The following is a 21166-nucleotide window of genomic DNA, read 5'->3' as shown; positions in this document are numbered from 1 at the left end:
CCTTCAATCCAAAATTTCAACAGAATTTTAGAATAGAAATACCAAAGGGAAACCAATTTTAATAACATTTAACTACTCGTAGGTACTTTGTTCCCTACAGTCCAAAGCCTTCAGAGCCATTGCCAAAGGGAAAACAAATTTAGAAATCCTAGTCCCAAATTTAGAAAAAAAAATCCGTAGAAAAACAGTAAAAAAAGTACACACAAATCAGGATGTAATCAAGAGTACTTCAACTTTGCTCAAAAACAAAAATAAAAACTTGAAGCTTGAAATTTGTAAACGTTCACTCTAGCTAGATCGGATTTGGAAACCCATTGACAAAAGAACGCAAAGGCCAGCGTTTGTGAATTTAAAACCAAAAATAAAATCTGGTTACAAAGAAAAAAGAGAAGAAGGGAAGGAGAGATGAAAAGAAAGGGGAGAGAGAGAGAGAGAGAGAGAGAGAAAGATAAGGAAGAGTGGTAGAGAGACGAAGATCATCTGCATTTCCGGAGTACAATACTATTCAACTATTCATATTCAAAGTATGACTTTTTCTTTGCTGACCTCATTTTTGTTTGCCATTTTTTGGAAGCTCTCCAAGAAAGAAGAAGGAGAGAGAATAAGAAGATAAATCCGAGATTAAATAAGGATACAGAGAGCAAGGGCCAAGTTGCATAGTAGGATATTTTTATAAGGGAAATATCTCACTGGAAAACAAGGAATTTCGTATACGAAAGTATCTAGTTCAAAATACGAGTAGTATTTTGAACTAGAAACAATGTGACTACTTTTTGATTTGGAAAAATTTCTTATAGCAATCCTATTTTGGCCCTAAATAAGGGAAAGGGAATAGAATGTGTACTTTGGCCCTCAGAAAGTATAAGGAAGCGCTAATGACCTAGGTACTGTTCGTAGTGTTAAAACTCCTTTATAGGAAGGTGGAAGAAAAAATATTGAATGGACTTTTTTTTAATAGATGTTTCAGAGAGTGAACTGTAACTATTGGCCAGCCGTTCCCAGAATGAACGTTTACCTCTTTCAAATTTCAAAATGTACAACCTTCTTCTATACTGAAGTTGGGATGGAGGCCTGAAGTTCTCGATCCCTTTACCTCAACATAGAGGTCCCTTTTTCTTACCTTTGTTTCTACGACTAGATTGGCTGGGACTAGGGGACATGACCCCGCCGTTACTCTGATGGTAGGCAGGCCCGGCCTGTTGACTAGTAGAGGCACGCCGCACCACAATACCCCCCAGCTCACCACTGTGCTGACTATTGCTCGAGCGGCGCGAATTGTGAGAACTCTGCGCGCGCCAACTTGTACTGAAACGGGGGAAAATATAAGTCGTACAGGTAGGCAGGCCCGGCCTGTTGACTAGTAGAGGCACGCCGCACCACAATACCCCCCAGCTCACCACTGTGCTGACTATTGCTCGAGCGACGCGAATTGTGAGAACTCTGCGCGCGCCAACTTGTACTGAAACGGGGGAAAATATAAGTCGTAGGTACGACAAACAAAGTAAGGTCCAAGGCTGGTCACTCACTATTTGGTACGCCTGATACCCGCTGAGCACACACTATCAGGTAGACCTGACAGGTACGGCTAAACAGGTCCGCCTGTCAGGTCTACTTGATAGTGAGTGGCCGGCTTAAGAACAAGGCAGATCGGGGCCCCGTTTCCACCTTTTTGGAGATATGTCGCACTAACATGATTGTAAGGATATAAGTGAAATCATGCCTGAACATTCAATTGAATATGCAATGTGCTAAGCATGAAATATCGCTACTACCTACTATGCAGAAGGTTTGGATTCCAACCCCACCATTGACAAAATTTGTACTCGTTTTTTGATTCTAAATATTTCAACGGGTTACTTTCTGGTGTTCTTGTGTTGACCCAGCACCTAAATGGGAAGTATTGTGTCCTTTCTCGTCCATCTGATGGGCATGCTACGACACAGACCACATGAGTCTAATGTAGCTGTTGTTTCATTGCTACGAAAAGCAGCGGTGAAACACTCATATTAAAAAAAAGAGGCAAAAAGTCATGATATCTCACCTGGGCCAGTTTGCCAGTAGGTATTCTCCTGACGAGCTAGGAGTGGTGGGATGAAGAAGGAAGGTGCGACTGGAATGGGGATGGGCATTGCTAGGGGGCAAACCCCTGTACAGGAGATAGTGGGTGTGAGAGGGGACATGATTGTGACCTCGAGCTATCTCCTCACTCGAGAGGGTGGGACGTACTTCCACTGTGGGGTAGAAAATGGAACTTATTAAGAAAGGGAATCAATTGGACTAAATTTAGCAGACTATCTTAGAGTGTTTAACCTATTTTCAAGTGTCTCAAAAGCTCCAATACAACCTATCAGTCAGCCCTAACTAGGGTGATTGCTTTGGGCTAAGATTTGGTTTTAACTACAAATTTTACAAATGGATGCCCTTCGCACTCAACCTTAGCATTTCTTTAGCAAGGGAAATTCAGGCTGGTATAGGTAGGTACTCCCTGTTTAACGTCCCCCAGCCAGAAAATAGTAAGACACGAATTAATTGAACTAATAATTGCAGATTATCTTGGAGTGTTGACCTATTTTTAAGTGTCTCAAAAGCTCCAATACAATATTGACCTTTACGACCTCTATAATATTTGTTATTAATTATTTTTCTACATAATATGTAACTCCTGGGATTTAAACCTGTTTCCAGTCTTTGCCTGTCCTTCATTTATCATTTCCCTCTTATTAAATTACCCATTTACACATCCTTGGTCCTCTTCTTACCATTTTCCAGTCCTAGACTACCGTTGAGATCATCAAGTTTGGCCTGATTACAACTGCTATTGCTGCTTTTCTTCCTGGCCGGCAGCGAATGAGTCTTCCACTTCCCGTGTACCAACTCCTTCTCCTTCACACACAGACGTTCGAGCTCCGCCATTTTACTCTGCAGTATCCTCTGTAGCTGGATGTATCGCATGTGTAGCTCCACCTGTAATAAGAACCAGTGATAACGATAAGAACCAGTGATAACGATAAGAACCAGTGATAACGATAACAAGGAATTTTAATGGTGTTAAGCATAAATGCCCGTCCCAAATCTCGTTTCCCCGCTCAATACACTATGTTAAATTCTATGACTTGACTTGGACTCGAACCACCAACCTCCCGATCCGAAGTCCACCGTGCTAACCACCACACCACTGAGGTTGGTTTTAACTCCACCTGTGATAAGAACCAGTGATAACGATAAGAAGTAGTGATAAGGAGTTGATAAGAAGTGATAGATGGATTGTGAAACGAATATTATCGCTTGCGTGGTTTTAATTGAGGTGGAATTTTTCTTTTTCTTAACAAAGTTTCAACAGGTGAGGTGTATGTAGGTAGAATTCCGGGAAGAGATTTTCACTCCATGTGCGGAAAAAATACAAGGACGATTTTTCCTTTAGTACTTTAGTTTGACTGTATGTTTATCTCACCATGACTCTAGAACGGTTTGTTCTGTTTTGATTAAAGTGGCATTCTTCCTTTAACTTGCTCTCAATTTGTTTAAAGTTTAAATACTTAAATCTACCTACTTAATGATTCAAGAAGTGTCCCTGCTTCCCCCTTAATCCTTCTACTTTCCTTTCTTACACTACCATACCAGAGACTGTAGAGAGGTATCTGATGTTTTCTCAACTGAGATTAGACATGGATTCTGTGCACTTTGCTCCTGCAAGCTGCCTCCAAATATGGATGGATTTGAAGGGTTTCCAAATACCATTTTTCCTTCAACATTCACAGGGCCGAGCTTCTTAAGGGTGGCTAGAAAAGTACACCTTGTACGGTCAATAAAAATCGGATCAAATCGGTAGTGTATTGTGAAACCCACTCTTTTTTACTCAGTAAAAGCCCTATGAATCAAACTATAACAAGATAATAGGTATAAAATTATCGCACCTATTAAATTATTAAGTAGTACCTACAAAGAAAGAATCGTACTTAGATAAGAGAACCGTGTAATAAATAAGAGATCACGGAGTCGTATTTTGATCGTAATCACCTCTGTGATGTTGTACGAGTATTTTCAAGATGATTAGGTTATGCAGTAAATAATGTTTGGCGTCTAATTCTTTCTCTATGACCTTGAAACTTTTTATAGAGATTTCAATTTCAATGTATTTATTGGTACACTTTGGCTTGGATTGTATTACTACTTTCCTCGAAGCTCCCTTCTCTTACCTCTTTTATCTTTTTTTCTCTTTCCTTCTTCTCCAAAAATTTCAGCTCTCTGTCCCTCCCTTTTAGTCCCCCCCCTAAACTCCACCATAATAGCTCCCATCCCTTCCCCCCCCTTTCTTTCTCTCTCGCACAGCTTTTATATCGATCCCTCTCTATCTCCTCCCTCTCCTTCTTTCCTCTCCCTCCCTCTATTTATTTCCCTCTCCTCTTAATCTCTACCCGCCTCCCTTTCCATCTCTTTTTATTTTCCTCCCCTCCTTTCAATCTCTCTCACTTCACCTCCCCCCTCCTCTATCCCTCTTTACACCCTATCTCCCTCTCGCACGCCCCTTTTTTCCCTCTCTTTCTGTTTAGAACTCTCTTCTCTTTTTAGCAACTCAACCTCCCTCCTCCTCTATATCTCTCTCTCTCTCTCTCACCATATTATTTTCTCTTTCTGTATAAGCTCCCCGTCTTCTCCATCTCTCTTTTTCTTCCCCCTTTCCCTCATTTTCTCTCTCTTTCTTTCACCCTACCCCATTCCTTTCCTCTGGCACACAACCTTTTTATCGATCTCCCTCTCTCTTTCCCCCTCTCGCTCAATCTGCCATAAATGCTATCCTCCCATTTCTCTCTCTCTCTCTCTTTTAACTTCTCTCCCTCCCCTTTCGACATTCCCCTATCATTTCTCTCCTTTTTTCCTCCTCAATACCTCCCAAGCTCAACAAGAATTGAGAAAGAGTAGTGAAAGAATACAACCGGTTATTTATTAGAATCAATCACAAAAATGACAATTAAAATCAAAACTAATAACAAAGAGGACTTGGCCTATCCCATAAATAATATTTGGCAGAGTTTTGAATAAAGTACCATCTGAAAAAGCATTTATAAACTGTACCTACTCCTACTAAAAGATTTTAATTCGAAAAACAAACTTCAGGGCATTCTTTAAAACTGCTGGGTATAGAGGGACTTTTCGGTCCTATTCGGAGAAGATAAACAAGCATAAGGAAGTACAAATCTTACCTCTATCAGTTCGGCCAAAGATCAATCCGGAATTTCGTTTGATTCCGTTTATCCTTCGTCTTCTTCTTCCTCGTCTTGATCGAACGACAACAGGTGTTTCTTTTTGTTGTCAATGGTTTTCGTTTTCTTCGCGGGTGCAACCGGCTTGCCTTTGGACTCAGAGTCTGCGGATTCCGGGTTCGACCGTTTGGGGGCTTTGAACACAACTTTCTGGCTCAAATCGGCTGGGGCTGATTTTTCCTCTGCAAAAAACAACGGGGGATTTGTGGGTTAAACGCATGCGTGATTACTTGGGTTAACCGATCTAAAGACTTATAGCCGGGTTTATATCTATAAGGACATGTTAAAGGGTTCGTTAACCTCTGAGCACGATCGAAGATTAAAAAACAATTTAACAAGAGATATGAGGCTGTAAAAAAAAACTCAAGGGAGGAAAATCATTTTAGCTTCAGCCACTTAAACAGTCAGTCAGTTCCAGAAAAACGGCCTTTAAAGGCGCAGACCCAGTCCAAGACACACTATCATCACGTCACGGCACGCGAGTTCATGGGGAGTCAGAAAGTAGTTCAAAATTTTCCCATAATATTGTAGGTAATTTCGTTCAGGACAGCCACACTACTATCACGTCACGTGAGGTAGCGTGATGTGACGTGACGATAGTGTGTTTCTACCTTTAGGTACGCCACTAGGTGGCAGAGTGTTTCCCAACCCAAGTATCCGGCTCTCACTCCTTCACAAGCAAGAGTTGTTGCATGAAATTCCAACATGGCGTCGGTACGGTGTTCCTACCTAAACAACGCGGTACCGAACTACCAACCATGGTAGTCTCGGGTACCTACTAGTTACCAGTCGTGGCCTCTCTCTCTCCTATCCAAGGTACCTCAACATGGGGCAACCCAGTACCCGGACACTTGACTGGTTTTCAGTAGGGTATAACCTTGGGTTTATCATTTGCCCCGATCCCGAGGCAGAGACTTTATTCACCGCACCAAGTAAGGTCTGCTTTTTAAATCGTTTCTCGGATCGTAGGCACGTTTTTTTTTTCTTCCGCTGTATATCGATCGTAAAGTTTGGGGCAAAATTTTCGTCGTTAGGTTTTGGACCTTAGGTTTTACAGACCTTTGGCGTCCTTTTATGGGTGAGGTCAACGCAATTCCCAGGGCTGGAGAATTTTCAGAAAAAAAGTCATTTAAGTACATGGAAAATTAAGAAGTCCAATTAAAAGTCCTAGAAGTCCCTGCTTGGGAAACAAGGGAACGAATATTTCGCACTTCGGGTAGTCTTGTTAAAATTGACCTATGTTCCCCCCATTCTCAGCTCTTTTATATAAACAGTGGCCGCATAAGTCTCGATCGGTTAACCCAAGTAATCACGCATGCGTTTAACCCACAAATCCCCCGTTGTTTTTTGCAGAGGAAAAATCAGCCCCAGCCGATTTGAGCCAGAAAGTTGTGTTCAAAGCCCCCAAACGGTCGAACCCGGAATCCGCAGACTCTGAGTCCAAAGGCAAGCCGGTTGCACCCGCGAAGAAAACGAAAACCATTGACAACAAAAAGAAACACCTGTTGTCCTTCGATCAAGACGAGGAAGAAGAAGACGAAGGATAAACGGAATCAAACGAAATTCCGGATTGATCTTTGGCCGAACTGATAGAGGTAAGATTTGTACTTCCTTATGCTTGTTTATCTTCTCCGAATAGGACCGAAAAGTCCCTCTATACCCAGCAGTTTTAAAGAATGCCCTGACCTATTAAAAACAATTGATACTAATTAAAATTTAAAAATCAGGCCTAGCCACTAGCCAGCCTAGGCGTTTTCAGTTTTTACTAGTGACTTAGTGAGTTAGTGAATAGTGACATATTCAATTATTCATATTCTTTTGTTGGTCACTTGTAAAAAAATTGTGACGTCACAAAGAGAAATCCGGTTACATGACGTCACGAGTTATGTTTATTTTTTCCCCATCTTTTTCGTCTTTCGTCAGTTTCAGTTATCTTTTGAAGTTCGTTTGTCGGTGTTCTGTTTTCTGATGACTGTTCTTACGGGTTCCTTTTGAATTCACTTTCGTTCCGTTTTCTTCTTCTCGCAGTTTGAAGTTCTTCGTTCTTCGTTCTCGGTTCTCGGAACTTTACTCCTCCGTTTATCTTTCTTCTTTTTCGTTCATTTGTTTTAAGTTTTATTTTTTCGGTCGCGGTAAGTCGCAAATTCGTGTGTCCGTTCGTTCTGATTAAATAGGTCCTAAAATTGGTGAATTTTCTTTTATCAATGATAAAAATTCAATTATTTTTTTTTTTTACCTACCTTATCTGATAATTATCTATTTCTGATTATATTATTCAAGCTTGAAAATTTTTATACTTATACAAAAAAAAATCTACCCCAAACCTACCAAAACTTTCCACTTTCCAGTGAGTGTTTCATACCTATGTATATGATCTAATGTGGATTTTGAACTTTATAAAATTAGGATTGTACTAAATTCAGATACTTTCCTATTTATCTTGTGTAACAAAAATTAAATGCCGTGTGTACCTACCTATTATTGTGCCACTTTGATAAGAACGGAAGCTTAAGGGAACTACAAGGGAAGATTAACAATAAACGGAATCAAACGAAATTCCGGATTGATCTTTGGCCGAACTGATAGAGGTAAGATTTGTACTTCCTTATGCTTGTTTATCTTCTTCGAATAGGACCGAAAAATCCCTCTATACCCAGCAGTTTTAAAGAATGCCCTAAAGTTTGTTTTTCGAATTAAAATCTTTTAGTAGGAGTAGGTACAGTTTATAAATGCTTTTTCAGATGGTACTTTATTCAAAACTCTGCCAAATATTATTTATGGGATAGGCCAAGTCCTCTTTGTTATTAGTTTTGATTTTAATTGTCATTTTTGTGATTGATTCTAATAAATAACCGGTTGTATTCTTTCACTAGTCTTTCTCAATTCTTGTTGAGCTTGGGAGGTATTGAGGAGGAAAAAAGGAGAGAAATAATAGGGGAATGTTGAAAGGGGAGGGAGAGAAGTTAAAAGAGAGAGAGAGAGAGAAATGGGAGGATAGCATTTATGGCAGATAGAGGTGATTACGATCAAAATACGACTCCGTGATCTCTTATTTATTACACGGTTCTCTTATCTAAGTACGATTCTTTCTTTGTAGGTAAGTAGGTATAGGTACTACTTAATAATTTAATAGGTGCGATAATTTTATTACTTTCTATTATACCTATTATTTTGTTGTAATTTGATTCTTAGGGCTTTTACTGGATAAAAAAAAGTGGGTTTCACAGTACACTACCGATTTGATGCGATTTTTATTGACCGTACAAGGTGTACTTTTCTAGCCACCCTTAAGAAGCCACAGCCCTGTGAATGTTGAAGGAAAAATGGTATTTGGAAACCCTTCAAATCCATATTTGGAGGCAGCTTGCAGGAGGCGTACAGTGCACAGAATGCATGTCTAATCTCAGTTGAGAAAACATCAGATACTTCTCTACAGTCTCTGGTATGGTAGTGTAAGAAAGGAAAGTAGAAGGATTAAGGCCATTGGTTCTCAGCCATCGCTAGTACCTGTATAACTGGCAACGTGGTAACTTCTTGTAGGAAAGTACTAGTGGGCTCGCTGAAGCATCAGATAACTGTGTGGCGACTGCCAAGGGGTCATTAGCCTCAAGACCCCCCCCCACCAAGGTCGAACAGATTATGTGCGCCAACCATTTTTGATAAGATCATGTAATTTTGACATGGACACAAATTTTGTCCAAAGGCCAATGAAATTGAAGTTTTCTTTGAATGTCGGTTGCTACTGAACCAGGTACTTACGCCAGTAACTTCTTGTAGGAAAGTACTAGTGGGCTCGCTGAAGCATCAGATAACTGTGTGGCGACTGCCAAGGGGTCATTAGCCTCAAGACCTTCCCCCCACCAAGGTCGAACAGATTATGTGCGCCAACCATTTTTGATAAGATCATGTAATTTTGACGTGGACACAAATTTTGTCCAAAGGCCAATGAAATTGAAGTTTTCTTTGAATGTCGGTTGCTATTGCTACTGAACCAGGTACTTACGCCATAGGGAAATAGCCAATCACGCAATGTTAGTTTCCAATTTCACGTCATCTTATACAGTCTCTTTGTTTACAAATGATCACCTCACTACTCACTACAGCGCTGCTAAACTTCAATGTCATCCATAGGCCTCGAACCGTAGCTCCACAGATTACGAGTCCAACCCTTTGACATTGTCACCCACACTGTCTCTACATCAAGCTTCATAGCTTACATCCAAGCTGTTTTTTCCATTGTAGAATATCTCCAGTTACTTGGTGAAACAGACAGAAACAAAGGGGGTAAAATCCAACATGGCGGCTCATACCTTCTCCCCCCCTCTTTCTTACATCTTCCTCTTCTCCCCTCAATGTCTCTCTTCAATACTTCCTCCGTCATTCTCATTTCCTTTCCTCACCAAAATTATCTATCTTTAGACAAATTACCCCCTCCTTCAGTTTGCAGTCCCTACCCTGATGTATCCGCAAGTTGAGACGACTAACGACTTACAGTGTTGCCATTTATGTGGGAGAAAACGACATCTTTCTTTAAAGGTGTGTCCAAATAGTCGATCGACGTCGATTCTCAATAAATTCCGTTTATCCTTCGTCTTCTTCTTCCTCGTCTTGATCGAAGGACAACAGGTGTTTCTTTTTGTTGTCAATGGTTTTCGTTTTCTTCGCGGATGCAACCGGCTTGCCTTTGGACTCAGAGTCTGCGGATTCCGGGTTCGACCGTTTGGGGGCTTTGAACACAACCTTCTGGCTTAAATCGGCTGGGGCTGATTTTTCCTCTGCAAAAAACAACGGGGGATTTGTGGGTTAAACGCATGCGTGATTACTTGGGTTAACCGATCTATAGACTTATAGCCGGGTTTATATCTATAAGGACATGTTAAAGGGTTCGTTAACCTCTGAGTACGATCGAAGATTAAAAAACAATTTAACAAGAGATATGAGGCTGTAAAAAAAAACTCAAGGGAGGAAAATCATTTTAGCTTCAGCCACTTAAACAGTCAGTCAGTTCCAGAAAAACGGCCTTTAAAGGCGCAGACCCAGTCCAAGACACACTATCATCACGTCACGGCACGCGAGTTCATGGGGAGTCAGAAAGTAGTTCAAAATTTTCCCATAATATTGTAGGTAATTTCGTTCAGGACAGCCACACTACTATCACGTCACGTGAGGTAGCGTGATGTGACGTGACGATAGTGTGTTTCTACCTTTAGGTACGCCACTAGGTGGCAGAGTGTTTCCCAACCCAAGTATCCGGCTCTCACTCCTTCACAAGCAAGAGTTGTTGCATGAAATTCCAACATGGCGGCGGTACGGTGTTCCTACCTAAACAACGCGGTACCGAACTACCAACCATGGTAGTCTCGGGTACCTACTAGTTACCAGTCGTGGCCTCTCTCTCTCCTATCCAAGGTACCTCAACATGGGGCAACCCAGTACCCGGACACTTGACTGGTTTTCAGTAGGGTATAACCTTGGGTTTATCATTTGCCCCGATCCCGAGGCAGAGACTTTATTCACCGCACCAAGTAAGGTCTGCTTTTTAAATCGTTTCTCGGATCGTAGGCACGTTTTTTTTTTCTTCCGCTGTATATCGATCGTAAAATTTGGGGCAAAATTTTCGTCATTAGGTTAGGTTTTGGACCTTAGGTTTTACAGACCTTTGGCGTCCTTTTATGGGTGAGGTCAACGCAATTCCCAGGGCTGGAGAATTTTCAGACAAAAAGTCATTTACATGGAAAATTAAGAAGTCCAATTAAAAGTCCCAGAAGTCCCTGCTTGGGAAACAAGGGAACGAATATTTCGCACTTCGGGTAGTCTTGTTAAAATTGATCTATGTTCCCCCCCTTCTCAGCTCTTTTATATAAACAGTGGCCGCATAAGTCTTTGGTCTCTAACTCATGGAATGAAAACCAGGTCATGGACAGACAGTAGAGTGGACTCTGACTATTTTGAGCTCTAAGTACAGATAGCTACTGGGTGTAGTCACATAAACAACAGATGGAATAGAATGATCTCAAAAGAAAATAGGTTCCTACACTTCCGACAGACCTATACTTACCTCTATTGTTATGCCATAATCCATAATGCACTGGTGGAGAGTAAAGTTCCTCTCTTTTTCTCTCTCTCTCTCTCTCTCTCTCTCTCCCTCTCTCTCTCTCTCTCTCTCCCTCCCTCTCTCTCTCTCCCTCTCTCTCTCTCTCTCTCTCTCTCTCTCTCTCTCTCTCTCTCTCTCTCTCTCTCTCTCCCTCCCTCTCTCTCTCTCCCTCCCTCTCTCTCTCTCCCTCTCTCTCTCTTATATTTATGACATAAATAGGGCTCGAACCACCAACCTCCAGATCCTGTGCTTTTCTTTTTTTTAATCTTTGGGACTACAAAGGAATTACTCCGGGTGCTAACCACTACACTGCTGAGGTAGGTATGCTAAATATACAGCACAACTGAGGTCCCTAGATCACATGAAAGTTAGGGGAAACGCCCCTGGTAATTAGGTATACAAGGGACTAGGTGTATTTTCTTTTTGGGTAAACTGACCACTGCTCCAATAGATACTGAATGGGAGCAGTGGTCAATTTCCCAAAAGGAAAAAAGACACCTACTGTTCTCACCTTCTTCTTGTTTCCGTTTTTCTTCCCTGGCTTGGTCCTCAGTGAGATCTCCTGGTTTGAGAACCACTACAGTCCCCCAGTCCAAATCGTCTTCCTCGTCACTGACAGGAAGATCTTGACGCTGAAACAGACAGACAAGATGTAAAGGGACTGCGCAGCCCTATTGGCTGGGCAGTATGAAGAAACGAACTAAGAAATGATCAAACAAGAGACACAGTGATATTCAAAGAGGTGTAATTAGAATAATACCTAGTGTAATGAGACTCCTGGATACTGTTCATAAAAGAACTTTACACTTTATAGGAGGGAGGGAACGAAGGAGAGAGAGAGAGAGAGAGAGAGAGAGAGAGAGAGGAGAGAGGCAAAAGAGAGGAAGGGAAGGAGACAGAAATATTCCCTTCTCAGTCACTCTCTTTAACTTCCTCCTCCTCCCCTTATGTCAGCCTTTTCCTCTTCCTTTACCTTGCTCTCAATTTGTTTAAAGTTTAAATACTTAAATCTACCTACTTAATGATTCAAGAAGTGTCCCTGCTTCCCTTTATCCTTGACTTAGATGACATCTTCTTTGAAAGATTAGTAGATCAGAGGTTGTCAGCCTCTCATTTTGGTATTAAAATATTTGCATAATGTGCAGTGAAAACCTGCTTTCAGGAACAAAACTGGTGCATTCAATTTACTATGGTTATCTGACGGAAATGACCTTATTAAGCCTGTTTCCTAAAGCATGCTGTCACACCAATGGGCTGATTTTTACTTTCCTTATCCTATTTCTTTTTTCTTTTTGGGGAATGAGGTGAAATTATACTAAGTACCAATTAAATGACAGAGTATTGAAAAAGGTAAACAAGAAAGTAAATGACCTTATTAAGCCTGTTTCCTAAAGCATGCTGTCACACCAATGGGCTGATTTTTACTTTCCTTATCCTATTTCTTTTTTCTTTTCAGGGAATGAGGTGAAATTATACTAAGTACCAATTAAATGACAGAGTATTGAAAAAGGTAAACAAGGAAGTAGGTACCTTCCTGTCAATATGATAGTGTAATACCTCCACCTACACACCCAACTGTTGCACAAATGAGATGGATATGGGGCCTATAAAGAATTGCACCACAAAACTGAGGTTCAAGAAGTTTTCAAGTTTTTTATACTTTCAAAAAGGGCTTTTATACATTGTTGACCCTTGATGGTCTGAAAATAATCATTTTAATACCCTTGAGGCCTTGGACCTTGCTGGTTGTGCCTAGCACTTCCAAAGCAGGCACACTATCCTCCATACTAACTAGACTGGCTTATCTTGAACTTTAGCAAAGAATGCTTTTATATGGCTCATTAGATCAAAATGGGCAGCCTAGTGGGTAGTGCCAGCCTATTTTGCTTGGTGGGTAGAGCCAACCTAGTTAGCTTGGAGGGTAGTGCACTAGCCTCCTAATGCTAAGTCAAGAGTTTGATTCCCACTTGTCCTCCTTTTCTCTTCAATTTGAGGATAGTAAGACCCTCTGTAAAAGACATCAAAGATAATAATGCAATCTTACTTTGGTGTCAACTGTAGGTCCTTCCACAAAACCAGCTTCTTCTTTCAATCTCCTCAGGAATGCTGGCTCGTCAGGTTTGATGTAAGAAATGTTATGCTTCTTTCTCGACATTACACAGAGACAACATGTTAATCTTCCCTTGTAGTTCCCTTAAGCTTCCGTTCTTATCAAAGTGGCACAATAATAGGTAGGTGGTACACACGGCATTTAATTTTTGTTGCACAAGATAAATAGGAAAGTATCTGAATTTAGTACAATCCTAATTTTATAAAGTTCAAAATCCACATTAGATCATATACATAGGTATGAAACACTCACTGGAAAGTGGAAAGTTTTGGTAGGTTTGGGGTAGATTTTTTTTTGTATAAGTATAAAAATTTTCAAGTTTGAATAATATAATCAGAAATAGATAATTATCAGATAAGGTAGGTAAAAAAAAATAATTAAATTTTTATCATTGATAAAAGAAAATTCACCAATTTTAGGACCTATTTAATCAGAACGAACGGACACACGAATTTGCGACTTACCGCGACCGAAAAAATAAAACTTAAAACAAATGAACGAAAAAGAAGAAAGATAAACGGAGGAGTAAAGTTCCGAGAACCGAGAACGAAGAACTTCAAACTGCGAGAAGAAGAAAACGGAACGAAAGTGAATTCAAAAGGAACCCGTAAGAAATGATACGGCCACCACCGAGATCTACACTCTTTCCCTAAAGGAACCCGTAAGAACAGTCATCAGAAAACAGAACACCGACAAACGAACTTCAAAAGATAACTGAAACTGACGAAAGACGAAAAAGATGGGGAAAAAATAAACATAACTCGTGACGTCATGTAACCGGATTTCTCTTTGTGACGTCACAATTTTTTTACAAGTGACCAACAAAAGAATATGAATAATTGAATATGTCACTAACTCACTAGTAAAAACTGAAAACGCCTAGGCTGGCTAGTGGCTAGGCCTGATTTTTAAATTTTAATTAGTATCAATTGTTTTTTATAGGTGATCTAGATACATAAATTCAAAAATTAAATTAAATTAATAAAAATAATATTTTTATCGGGACAATTTTCTTTTGGTTATCTTTTTTTTGTCAAGATGGCACTCTTGTTTGTTTTGGCACTTGGCAGTTTTCAAAAAACGAGCAACGGCCAAAAACTCCAGACTCCAGCAAAAGCTACAAAAAGCAAAAAGAAAAAAAAAGTTATCAAATCAAAAGCAGAAGGTGAAATTTAAAATAATTAACTCATTAATTAATATAATGAAATTGGGATGCTGAATTTGTGTTTCTTGTTGAATGTACTAAACACTCCGGTAAGCGGTAAGTAACTAGCATCCAGAGGAAATTCAGTGGGTATGTAAGACACCTGTAAGAACATACATATTTCTGGACATGGTCTTCACTTGACTGGTGTGGATTACAGACTATCCCCTATCTAGAAGACGTTAACAAACAAGCCTACAGATAAAAGGACAGACGAGTTGATATATTTCGACCACTACTATGGCCATCATCAGAGGCTGTTCTGATGATGGCTATAGTTGTGGTCAAAATATATCAACTCTGTCCTTTTATTTGTAGTCTTGTTTGTTAACGTCTACTAGATAGGAAGATAGGGGATAGTCTGTAAAGATGGAGAAGACGGGGAGATTATACAGAAAGAGAAAATAATATGGTGAGAGAGAGAGAGATAGAGGAGGAGGGAGGTTGAGTTGCTAAAAAGAGAAGAAGAGAGTTCTAAACAGAAAGAGAGGGAAAAAACGGGCGTGCGAGAGGGAGATAGGGTCTAAAGAGGAATAGAGGAGGGGGGAGGTGAAGTGAGAGAGATGAAAGGAGGGGAGGAAAATAAAAAGAGATGGAAAGGGAGGCGGGTAGAGATTAAGAGGAGAGGGAAATAAATAGAGGGAGGGAGAGGAAAGAAGGAGAGGGAGGAGATGAAGAGGGATCGATATAAAAGCTGTGCGAGAGAGAAAGAAAGGGGGAAGAGAAGGGATGGGAGCTATTATGGTAGAGTTTGGGAGGGGGGGACTAAAAGGGAGGGACAGAGAGCTGAAATTTTTGGAGAAGAAGGAAAGAGAAAAAAAGATAAAAGAGGTAAGAGAAGGGAGAGAGATAAATAGAGAAGAAATACGGAGGGAGAGTCAGAAAGAGTGTGAGGGGAATAAAGATAGAGGAGATAAGAGAAATAAGGAGGGAGAAGGAAAGTAGAAATCAGTGAGATGGCAAAATAAGAAAGAGATACGTAAGTAGGTAATGCCAAATATTACCTACAGATCTTTAACAGCTCTTTGACAACTCAAACTAAAGAGACATCAAAATTTGAATACATATTTCGAAATACCCAAGCACATACCTACTTAATAAATACCCAAGTAACCCAAGACATAGGTAACGATTTTCATGATAATAAATGTTGGTATCAAATATTTCAGCTGGTTTTGTGGAAGGACCTACAGTTGACACCAAAGTAAGATTGCATTATTATCTTTGATGTCTTTTACAGAGGGTCTTACTATCCTCAAATTGAAGAGAAAAGGAGGACAAGTGGGAATCAAACTCTTGACTTAGCATTAGGAGGCTAGTGCACTACCCTCCAAGCTAACTAGGTTGGCTCTACCCACCAAGCAAAATAGGCTGGCACTACCCACTAGGCTGCCCATTTTGATCTAATGAGCCATATAAAAGCATTCTTTGCTAAAGTTCAAGATAAGCCAGTCTAGTTGGTATGGAGGATAGTGTGCCTGCTTTGGAAGTGCTAGGCACAACCAGCAAGGTCCAAGGCCTCAAGGGTATTAAAATGATTATTTTCAGACCATCAAGGGTCAACAATGTATAAAAGCCCTTTTTGAAAGTATAAAAAACTTGAAAACTTCTTGAACCTCAGTTTTGTGGTGCAATTCTTTGTTCTATTTAATTTATTATCATGGTATTTTGTTCTCTAGAGGTATTTCTTATTATTCATAATATTTACAAGGCTGATTTGTTCTATTTAATTTATTATCATGGTATTTTGTTCTCTAGAGGTATTTCTTATTATTCATAATATTTACAAGGCTGATTTTTTTTTTGTTTGTTCTAGTTATAATTTTAGTCCTTAGAAAATCAATGTGGTAGATATGTTATAAATAACTTACTTATGAACCTATCTATTGTCTCTTTCGGGAGAGCTTTTGAAGTTTTGATTTTGTTTCTCAGTATGATAATGTACTTCTGCCATCAGGTGACATTTCAATTGGAATGAATGCATCAGCTATTAGTAGTGCTGCACAATATGTTTCAGAAGTTTGTAACAGTGTGAGTCGAGTGTATTGCCCATTCTGTCCTTTTGAATTCAATTATGAATTTGTTCTTAAAGATCATATCAAGTCAAGTCATCCTAAGGAGTTGCAAGAAGTTACACATTCCAAAATCACACCTTTTTTTGCTTGTCCGTTTTGCCATGCAAAGTTCTATTTGAAAGAGCTTCTACCAAGACACATTTTTAGGAAACATGAGGACAGTTTGATTGGGGTGTTTTCTACAGGAACAGCAGAGGAGTATCTACAATGCAACTTCTGTCCTCACAGAGTTCTCCGAAAACACCATAAGCTTATTATGATCCACATGGAAAAGAAACATTTCACTGAGTTCCAAAAGTGTGTTGAGACAAAATATCCAAAAACATTTATGAGCTGTGAAGATTTAACCAGACAGTTGGAATCAGAACCTAAAGTATTGACTCCTGGGCTCGGCAAAAAATTTGAAAATATGCACTGTGACAGCCCCAATACCACAAAAATGAGATCTATCCTCAAATCTCCAACGAATTCACTTTGGAATCAGAACCTAAAGTATTGACTCCTGGGCTCGGCAAAAAATTTGAAAATATGCACTGTGACAGCCCCAATACCACAAAAATGAAATCTATCCTCAAATCTCCAACGAATTCACCATGCAGAGCTGATTTTTCATTAGATGGTGACTTTAATGACATGACACGCCAAATACAACTTTCCAATTCTGTGAGGAGAAAGCTTAAATTTGATATACCAGACTCACCTGAGGAAAACAAAGAAAATAGTTTCAGTGAGCTTAAACTAAAGTTTCCAGAAGAAAATTCATTCTCATCCAAGTTCAAAAAACTTTTCAAATCAAAAAATAATAAAGAGATGAAATCACCATCCCCAAAGTCTCCCAAGAAGGAAAAGTTACCTACTTTGTTTATTACATCTAGCCCTCTTCAAAAAGACAGTCCAAAAAATAAAAACCAAAAATCTTATCTAAAGCATGATATTGACTTCAAGAAAGAGAAGGACATTTCCAAGCTTACTGGATACCAATTCAAGTGTGGTCTTTGTTCAGAAAGTTATGAGACCAATGCAAACTTGCTTAATCACCTTCACAAATCTCATAGAGGTATTCAGTTGCGTGCCCAGTACAGGTGTGGGGAGTGTCAAGCCAAGTTCTACAGAAACTGCTTAATCACCTTCACAAATCTCATAGAGGTATTCAGTTGCGTGCCCAGTACAGGTGTGGGGAGTGTCAAGCCAAGTTCTACAGAAATAGTTATTTGGTGAGACATTGTTGGTTCCACCATACTCCTAAATGTTTAAAAGGACAAAATGCCAAATCTTTTTGAGTGTAATGATAACAAATTCTTCCAAGAAATAATTACGAATTTACTTACTGGTTATTCAATGAACAAGAATTGATTGGTCTTTTTTTATTACTGTTATTGTTTAAATACTGTTTATTCCTATTTTCACTTGATTTTTCTACAGAAATAACCTAGCTAGTAGTTATACTTATGTTGCACTTTTGTTTACTTCTGTAATCATTTGATTATTTTTATATGTTTTAGTAATTATGTACCAATTTGGAACAATGTACAATGTTTTCTTATAATTTATGTTAATGTTTACGAATTTCGTAGAATACTTACCTACAGTATTATTAGGTATATATTCAAAGGTAGCTTTAGAATCTCTTAATATTAATTTACTTTTTACAACATTTTGTATCAAATACAAGATCGATTTACAGTTATATTTTTACTCTAGGTATTCCTGTTGTAGATAGTTTCCTACTTCAAATTTCACAGGTTCAAGCTTAAATTTTTTGGTTGGAAATCATAATACCTCTAGGTATTCCTGTTGTAGATAGTTTCCTACTTCAAATTTCACAGGTTCAAGCTTAAATTTTTTGGTTGGAAATCATAATACATATATGTAAAATAAGTACGTATCTATCTATATTATTTGTTTCTGAATGCTATAAACAAAAGAAAGGTGCACTTTAAGTGCAGCAATAAAAACACAATGGGTTCTATTTTTTACATTACAAATGACTTTGGTATATTTTTCACAGGAAAGGTACAAAAACATAATAAGATTGACATTTCAAATTCAGATAGATAATAATAATGCAAATTCTCAAAAAGACTAACTAAAATTTGGCTTCACCAAACTTGTTACCATGGTCTTTGTTATTACTTTAAATCAGTATAAATCTCACTGGACATCTCTTTATCTACCCAATAGAAGAATCAGAGATGATACTATCTCATTTTTTAATTAAATAAATTGAAATAAAATTCTGTTTATGGTCAAATTTCAATGAAAATTGATTAATATTAACACCTTTGATATCTTTATAAAAGATTATAGAAGTTGACTAAGTAATAACTGGAAAGAAAACTCGATTTCGAGAATTGCACTAAAAAAAGGCCAAAATTTCAACAGAATTTTAGAATAGAAACACCAATGGGAAACCAATTTTAATAACATTTAACTACTCGTAAAAGTTTGCCAAAGGGAAACCAAATTTAGAAATCCTAGTCCCAAATTTAGAAAAAAATCCGTAGAAAAACAGTAAAAAAAGTACACACAAATCAGGATGTAATCAAGAGTACTTCAATTTTGCTCAAAAATAAAAACTTGAAGCTTGAAATTTGTAAACGTTCACTCTAGATCGGATTTCGAAACCCATTGACAAAAGAACGCAAAGGCCAGCGTTTGTGAATTTGAAACCAAAAAATAAAATCTGGTTACAAAATGGACCAAAGGAAAAAGAGAAGAAGGGAAGGAGAGATGAAAAGAAAGGGAGAGAGAGAGAAAGATAAAGAAGAGTGGTAGAGAGACGAAGATCATCTGCATTTCCGGAGTACAATACTATTCAACTATTCATATTCAAAGTATGACTTTTTCTTTGCTGACCTCATTTTTGTTTGCCATTTTTTGGACGCTCTCCAAGAAAGAAGAAGGAGAAGAGAATAAGAAGATAAATCCGAGATTAAATAAGGATACAGAGAGCAAGGGCCAAGTTGCATAGTAGGATATTTTTATAAGGGAAATATCTCACTGGAAAACAAGGAATTTCGTATACGAAAGTATCTTACTCGTATTTTGAACTGGAAACAATGTGACTATTTTTCCATTTGGAGAAATTTCTTATAGCAATCCTATTTTGGCCCTAAATAAGGAAAAGGGAGTAGAATGTGTACTTTGGCCCTCAGAAAGCATAAGGAAGCGCTAATGACCTAGGTACTGTTCGGAGTGTTAAAACTCCTTTATAGGAAGGGGGAAGAAAAAATATTGAATGGACTTTGCGTCTGACAGAAGGTGGTCTGAGTATGAGCGGCAGACAAAACACATACCTAATATAGGTACGTACTACGTATTGAATTGTTACGAAAAGACAGGCAGAAAGACAGACGTACTGACAACCTGACAGGCCTCATAAGCTAACCCAGTCAACAACCAATAGGTTAGTACTGTTAGTAGGTATTAGATAAATGAATCAAGCATATTATTATTATGATAGGAACATGCGAAGAACGAAAAGGAGACTAGAACAAAAGGCATAAGAAGCTGTTCGAATACGAATACAAATCCCCTTGATATGCTATATTTGCTTGTCTGTCCCCTCTTAGAGAAACCATGCACAGAGCTAGACCTTTTGCATGCTAATGACACGGCCATCCGGACCGCTCTTTTCTGGATGGACAAGATTTGAGAGAGAAGTACATATAACTAGTGCTTTATTTAGACTGTCAGCTTTGAACAAGTTGTTCCATTATACGAGATATGCTGGACGGACAAGGAAAGTAACTAAGTAGTAGTGAGGATTTCAGGCACGAAGATATACCTTGCTGCTGGTGTGAGGCGTGATGTTTGGAGGACTTGTGCTTGTGCCGACTACTATGATGATGGGACCTGGATCTGACCCTGAGCAGGGGCGGAACACAAGTGGGACTACAACAGGGACTGGCCAGGTCGTAGGCCTCTATGCTGGCCGTGTCTGAGCCCGCGCCTGGCTGACTATTCCCTAGACAGGAGGCACAGGACCGACGCCTGGACTCTGACTTCACTGGAGACAGTGACATACAAAAGACAGGGGGTCAGTTGTATGCGAGAGAATCTGCGAGGCGGGATGGTGAACACGGATGGTGGAGGGGGGGGGGAGAAAGAAAATATATACAGCGTGAGAAATACGGACTACAGTCAGGTGAAGAGAAAACAAAAGTTAACAGAAAGTAAAACTTAAGAGATAACGGAAAGTAAAACTTAACAGGTAACAGAAAGTAAAAATATATTGATAAATAATAAAAACTGGGTGGGGTGTGGGGTGAAAAATAAAATCAAAGGGAAAGCAGAAAATGCGGGTGGTTCATGAATAATAAACTACATGGGTACTTGTGAGGGAATGAAAATAAACAGCTTGGTTTTTATGATTTTAAAACTTCGTCTTCCCCATTTTTTTTTTTTTTTTTTTTTTTTTTT

General features: G+C 39.0%; 4 protein-coding genes and 1 long non-coding RNA gene across 6 annotated transcripts in view; 2 read left to right on the top strand and 3 right to left on the bottom strand.

Annotated features, from left to right (window-relative positions):
• Positions 1 to 5335, bottom strand: part of LOC103507386 (myb-like protein X) — a 45492-nt gene extending 40157 nt beyond the window's left edge. Inside the window, exon 1 of the mRNA XM_026822266.1 lies at positions 5202 to 5335. The gene's annotated coding sequence lies outside the window, so the exon portion shown is untranslated. The remainder of the gene's footprint in view (positions 1 to 5201) is intronic.
• LOC103507390 overlaps positions 1 to 21166 on the bottom strand; it is a 29869-nt gene that overhangs the window by 4290 nt on the left and 4413 nt on the right. For both annotated transcript variants that reach the window (XM_026822260.1, XM_026822261.1), the window contains exons 3-5: positions 2760 to 2964; positions 2042 to 2231; positions 1121 to 1305 (exon numbers count right to left, since the gene is read on the bottom strand). In XM_026822260.1, the coding sequence (XP_026678061.1) occupies positions 1121 to 1305; positions 2042 to 2231; positions 2760 to 2964 (580 nt within the window). The remainder of the gene's footprint in view (positions 1 to 1120; positions 1306 to 2041; positions 2232 to 2759; positions 2965 to 21166) is intronic.
• On the bottom strand, positions 5198 to 14055 carry LOC108251830 (uncharacterized protein KIAA1143 homolog). The gene is made up of 4 exons (XM_017443299.2): positions 13400 to 14055; positions 11867 to 11987; positions 9836 to 10036; positions 5198 to 5242 (listed from the first exon to the last, which is right to left on the bottom strand). Exons 1-3 carry the CDS (start codon positions 13508 to 13510, stop codon positions 9843 to 9845), a joined length of 426 nt encoding a protein of 141 aa, XP_017298788.1. The 5' UTR covers positions 13511 to 14055; the 3' UTR covers positions 5198 to 5242; positions 9836 to 9842.
• LOC113466672 lies at positions 7202 to 7739 on the top strand. The gene is made up of 2 exons (XR_003391000.1): positions 7202 to 7447; positions 7610 to 7739. It is a non-coding gene; the product is annotated as an uncharacterized LOC113466672 (long non-coding RNA).
• LOC113466671 (putative zinc finger protein F56D1.1) lies at positions 16598 to 18049 on the top strand. Its single transcript, XM_026822262.1, has 3 exons — positions 16598 to 17202; positions 17322 to 17801; positions 17891 to 18049. The coding sequence occupies exons 1-3, from the start codon at positions 16644 to 16646 to the stop codon at positions 18022 to 18024; spliced, it is 1173 nt and encodes a 390-aa protein (XP_026678063.1). The 5' UTR covers positions 16598 to 16643; the 3' UTR covers positions 18025 to 18049.

Source organism: Diaphorina citri, unplaced genomic scaffold, assembly GCF_000475195.1.
Source record: "Diaphorina citri unplaced genomic scaffold, Diaci psyllid genome assembly version 1.1 scaffold310, whole genome shotgun sequence".
Lineage (NCBI taxonomy): Eukaryota > Metazoa > Arthropoda > Insecta > Hemiptera > Psyllidae > Diaphorina > Diaphorina citri.
Note: the sequence above shows the minus strand (reverse complement) of the source record. Positions and strands in the feature narration are given on the sequence as shown.

What these genes read in the sequence shown, in the direction of transcription:
- LOC113466671 (XM_026822262.1), top strand. Translation starts at nt 16,644, where the DNA reads ATGAATGCATCAGCTATTAGTAGTGCTGCACAATATGTTTCAGAAGTT. An exon ending in AATGAGATCTATCCTCAAAT is followed by an intron (nt 17,203 to 17,321) that starts CTCCAACGAATT and finishes CTATCCTCAAAT; the next exon opens with CTCCAACGAATTCACCATGC. An exon ending in CCTTCACAAATCTCATAGAG is followed by an intron (nt 17,802 to 17,890) that starts GTATTCAGTTGC and finishes AATCTCATAGAG; the next exon opens with GTATTCAGTTGCGTGCCCAG.
- LOC108251830 (XM_017443299.2), bottom strand. Translation starts at nt 13,510, where the DNA reads ATGTCGAGAAAGAAGCATAACATTTCTTACATCAAACCTGACGAGCCA. An exon ending in GACCTACAGTTGACACCAAA is followed by an intron (nt 11,988 to 13,399) that starts GTAAGATTGCAT and finishes TGTCTGTTTCAG; the next exon opens with CGTCAAGATCTTCCTGTCAG. An exon ending in AAAACGGAAACAAGAAGAAG is followed by an intron (nt 10,037 to 11,866) that starts GTGAGAACAGTA and finishes TGTTTTTTGCAG; the next exon opens with AGGAAAAATCAGCCCCAGCC.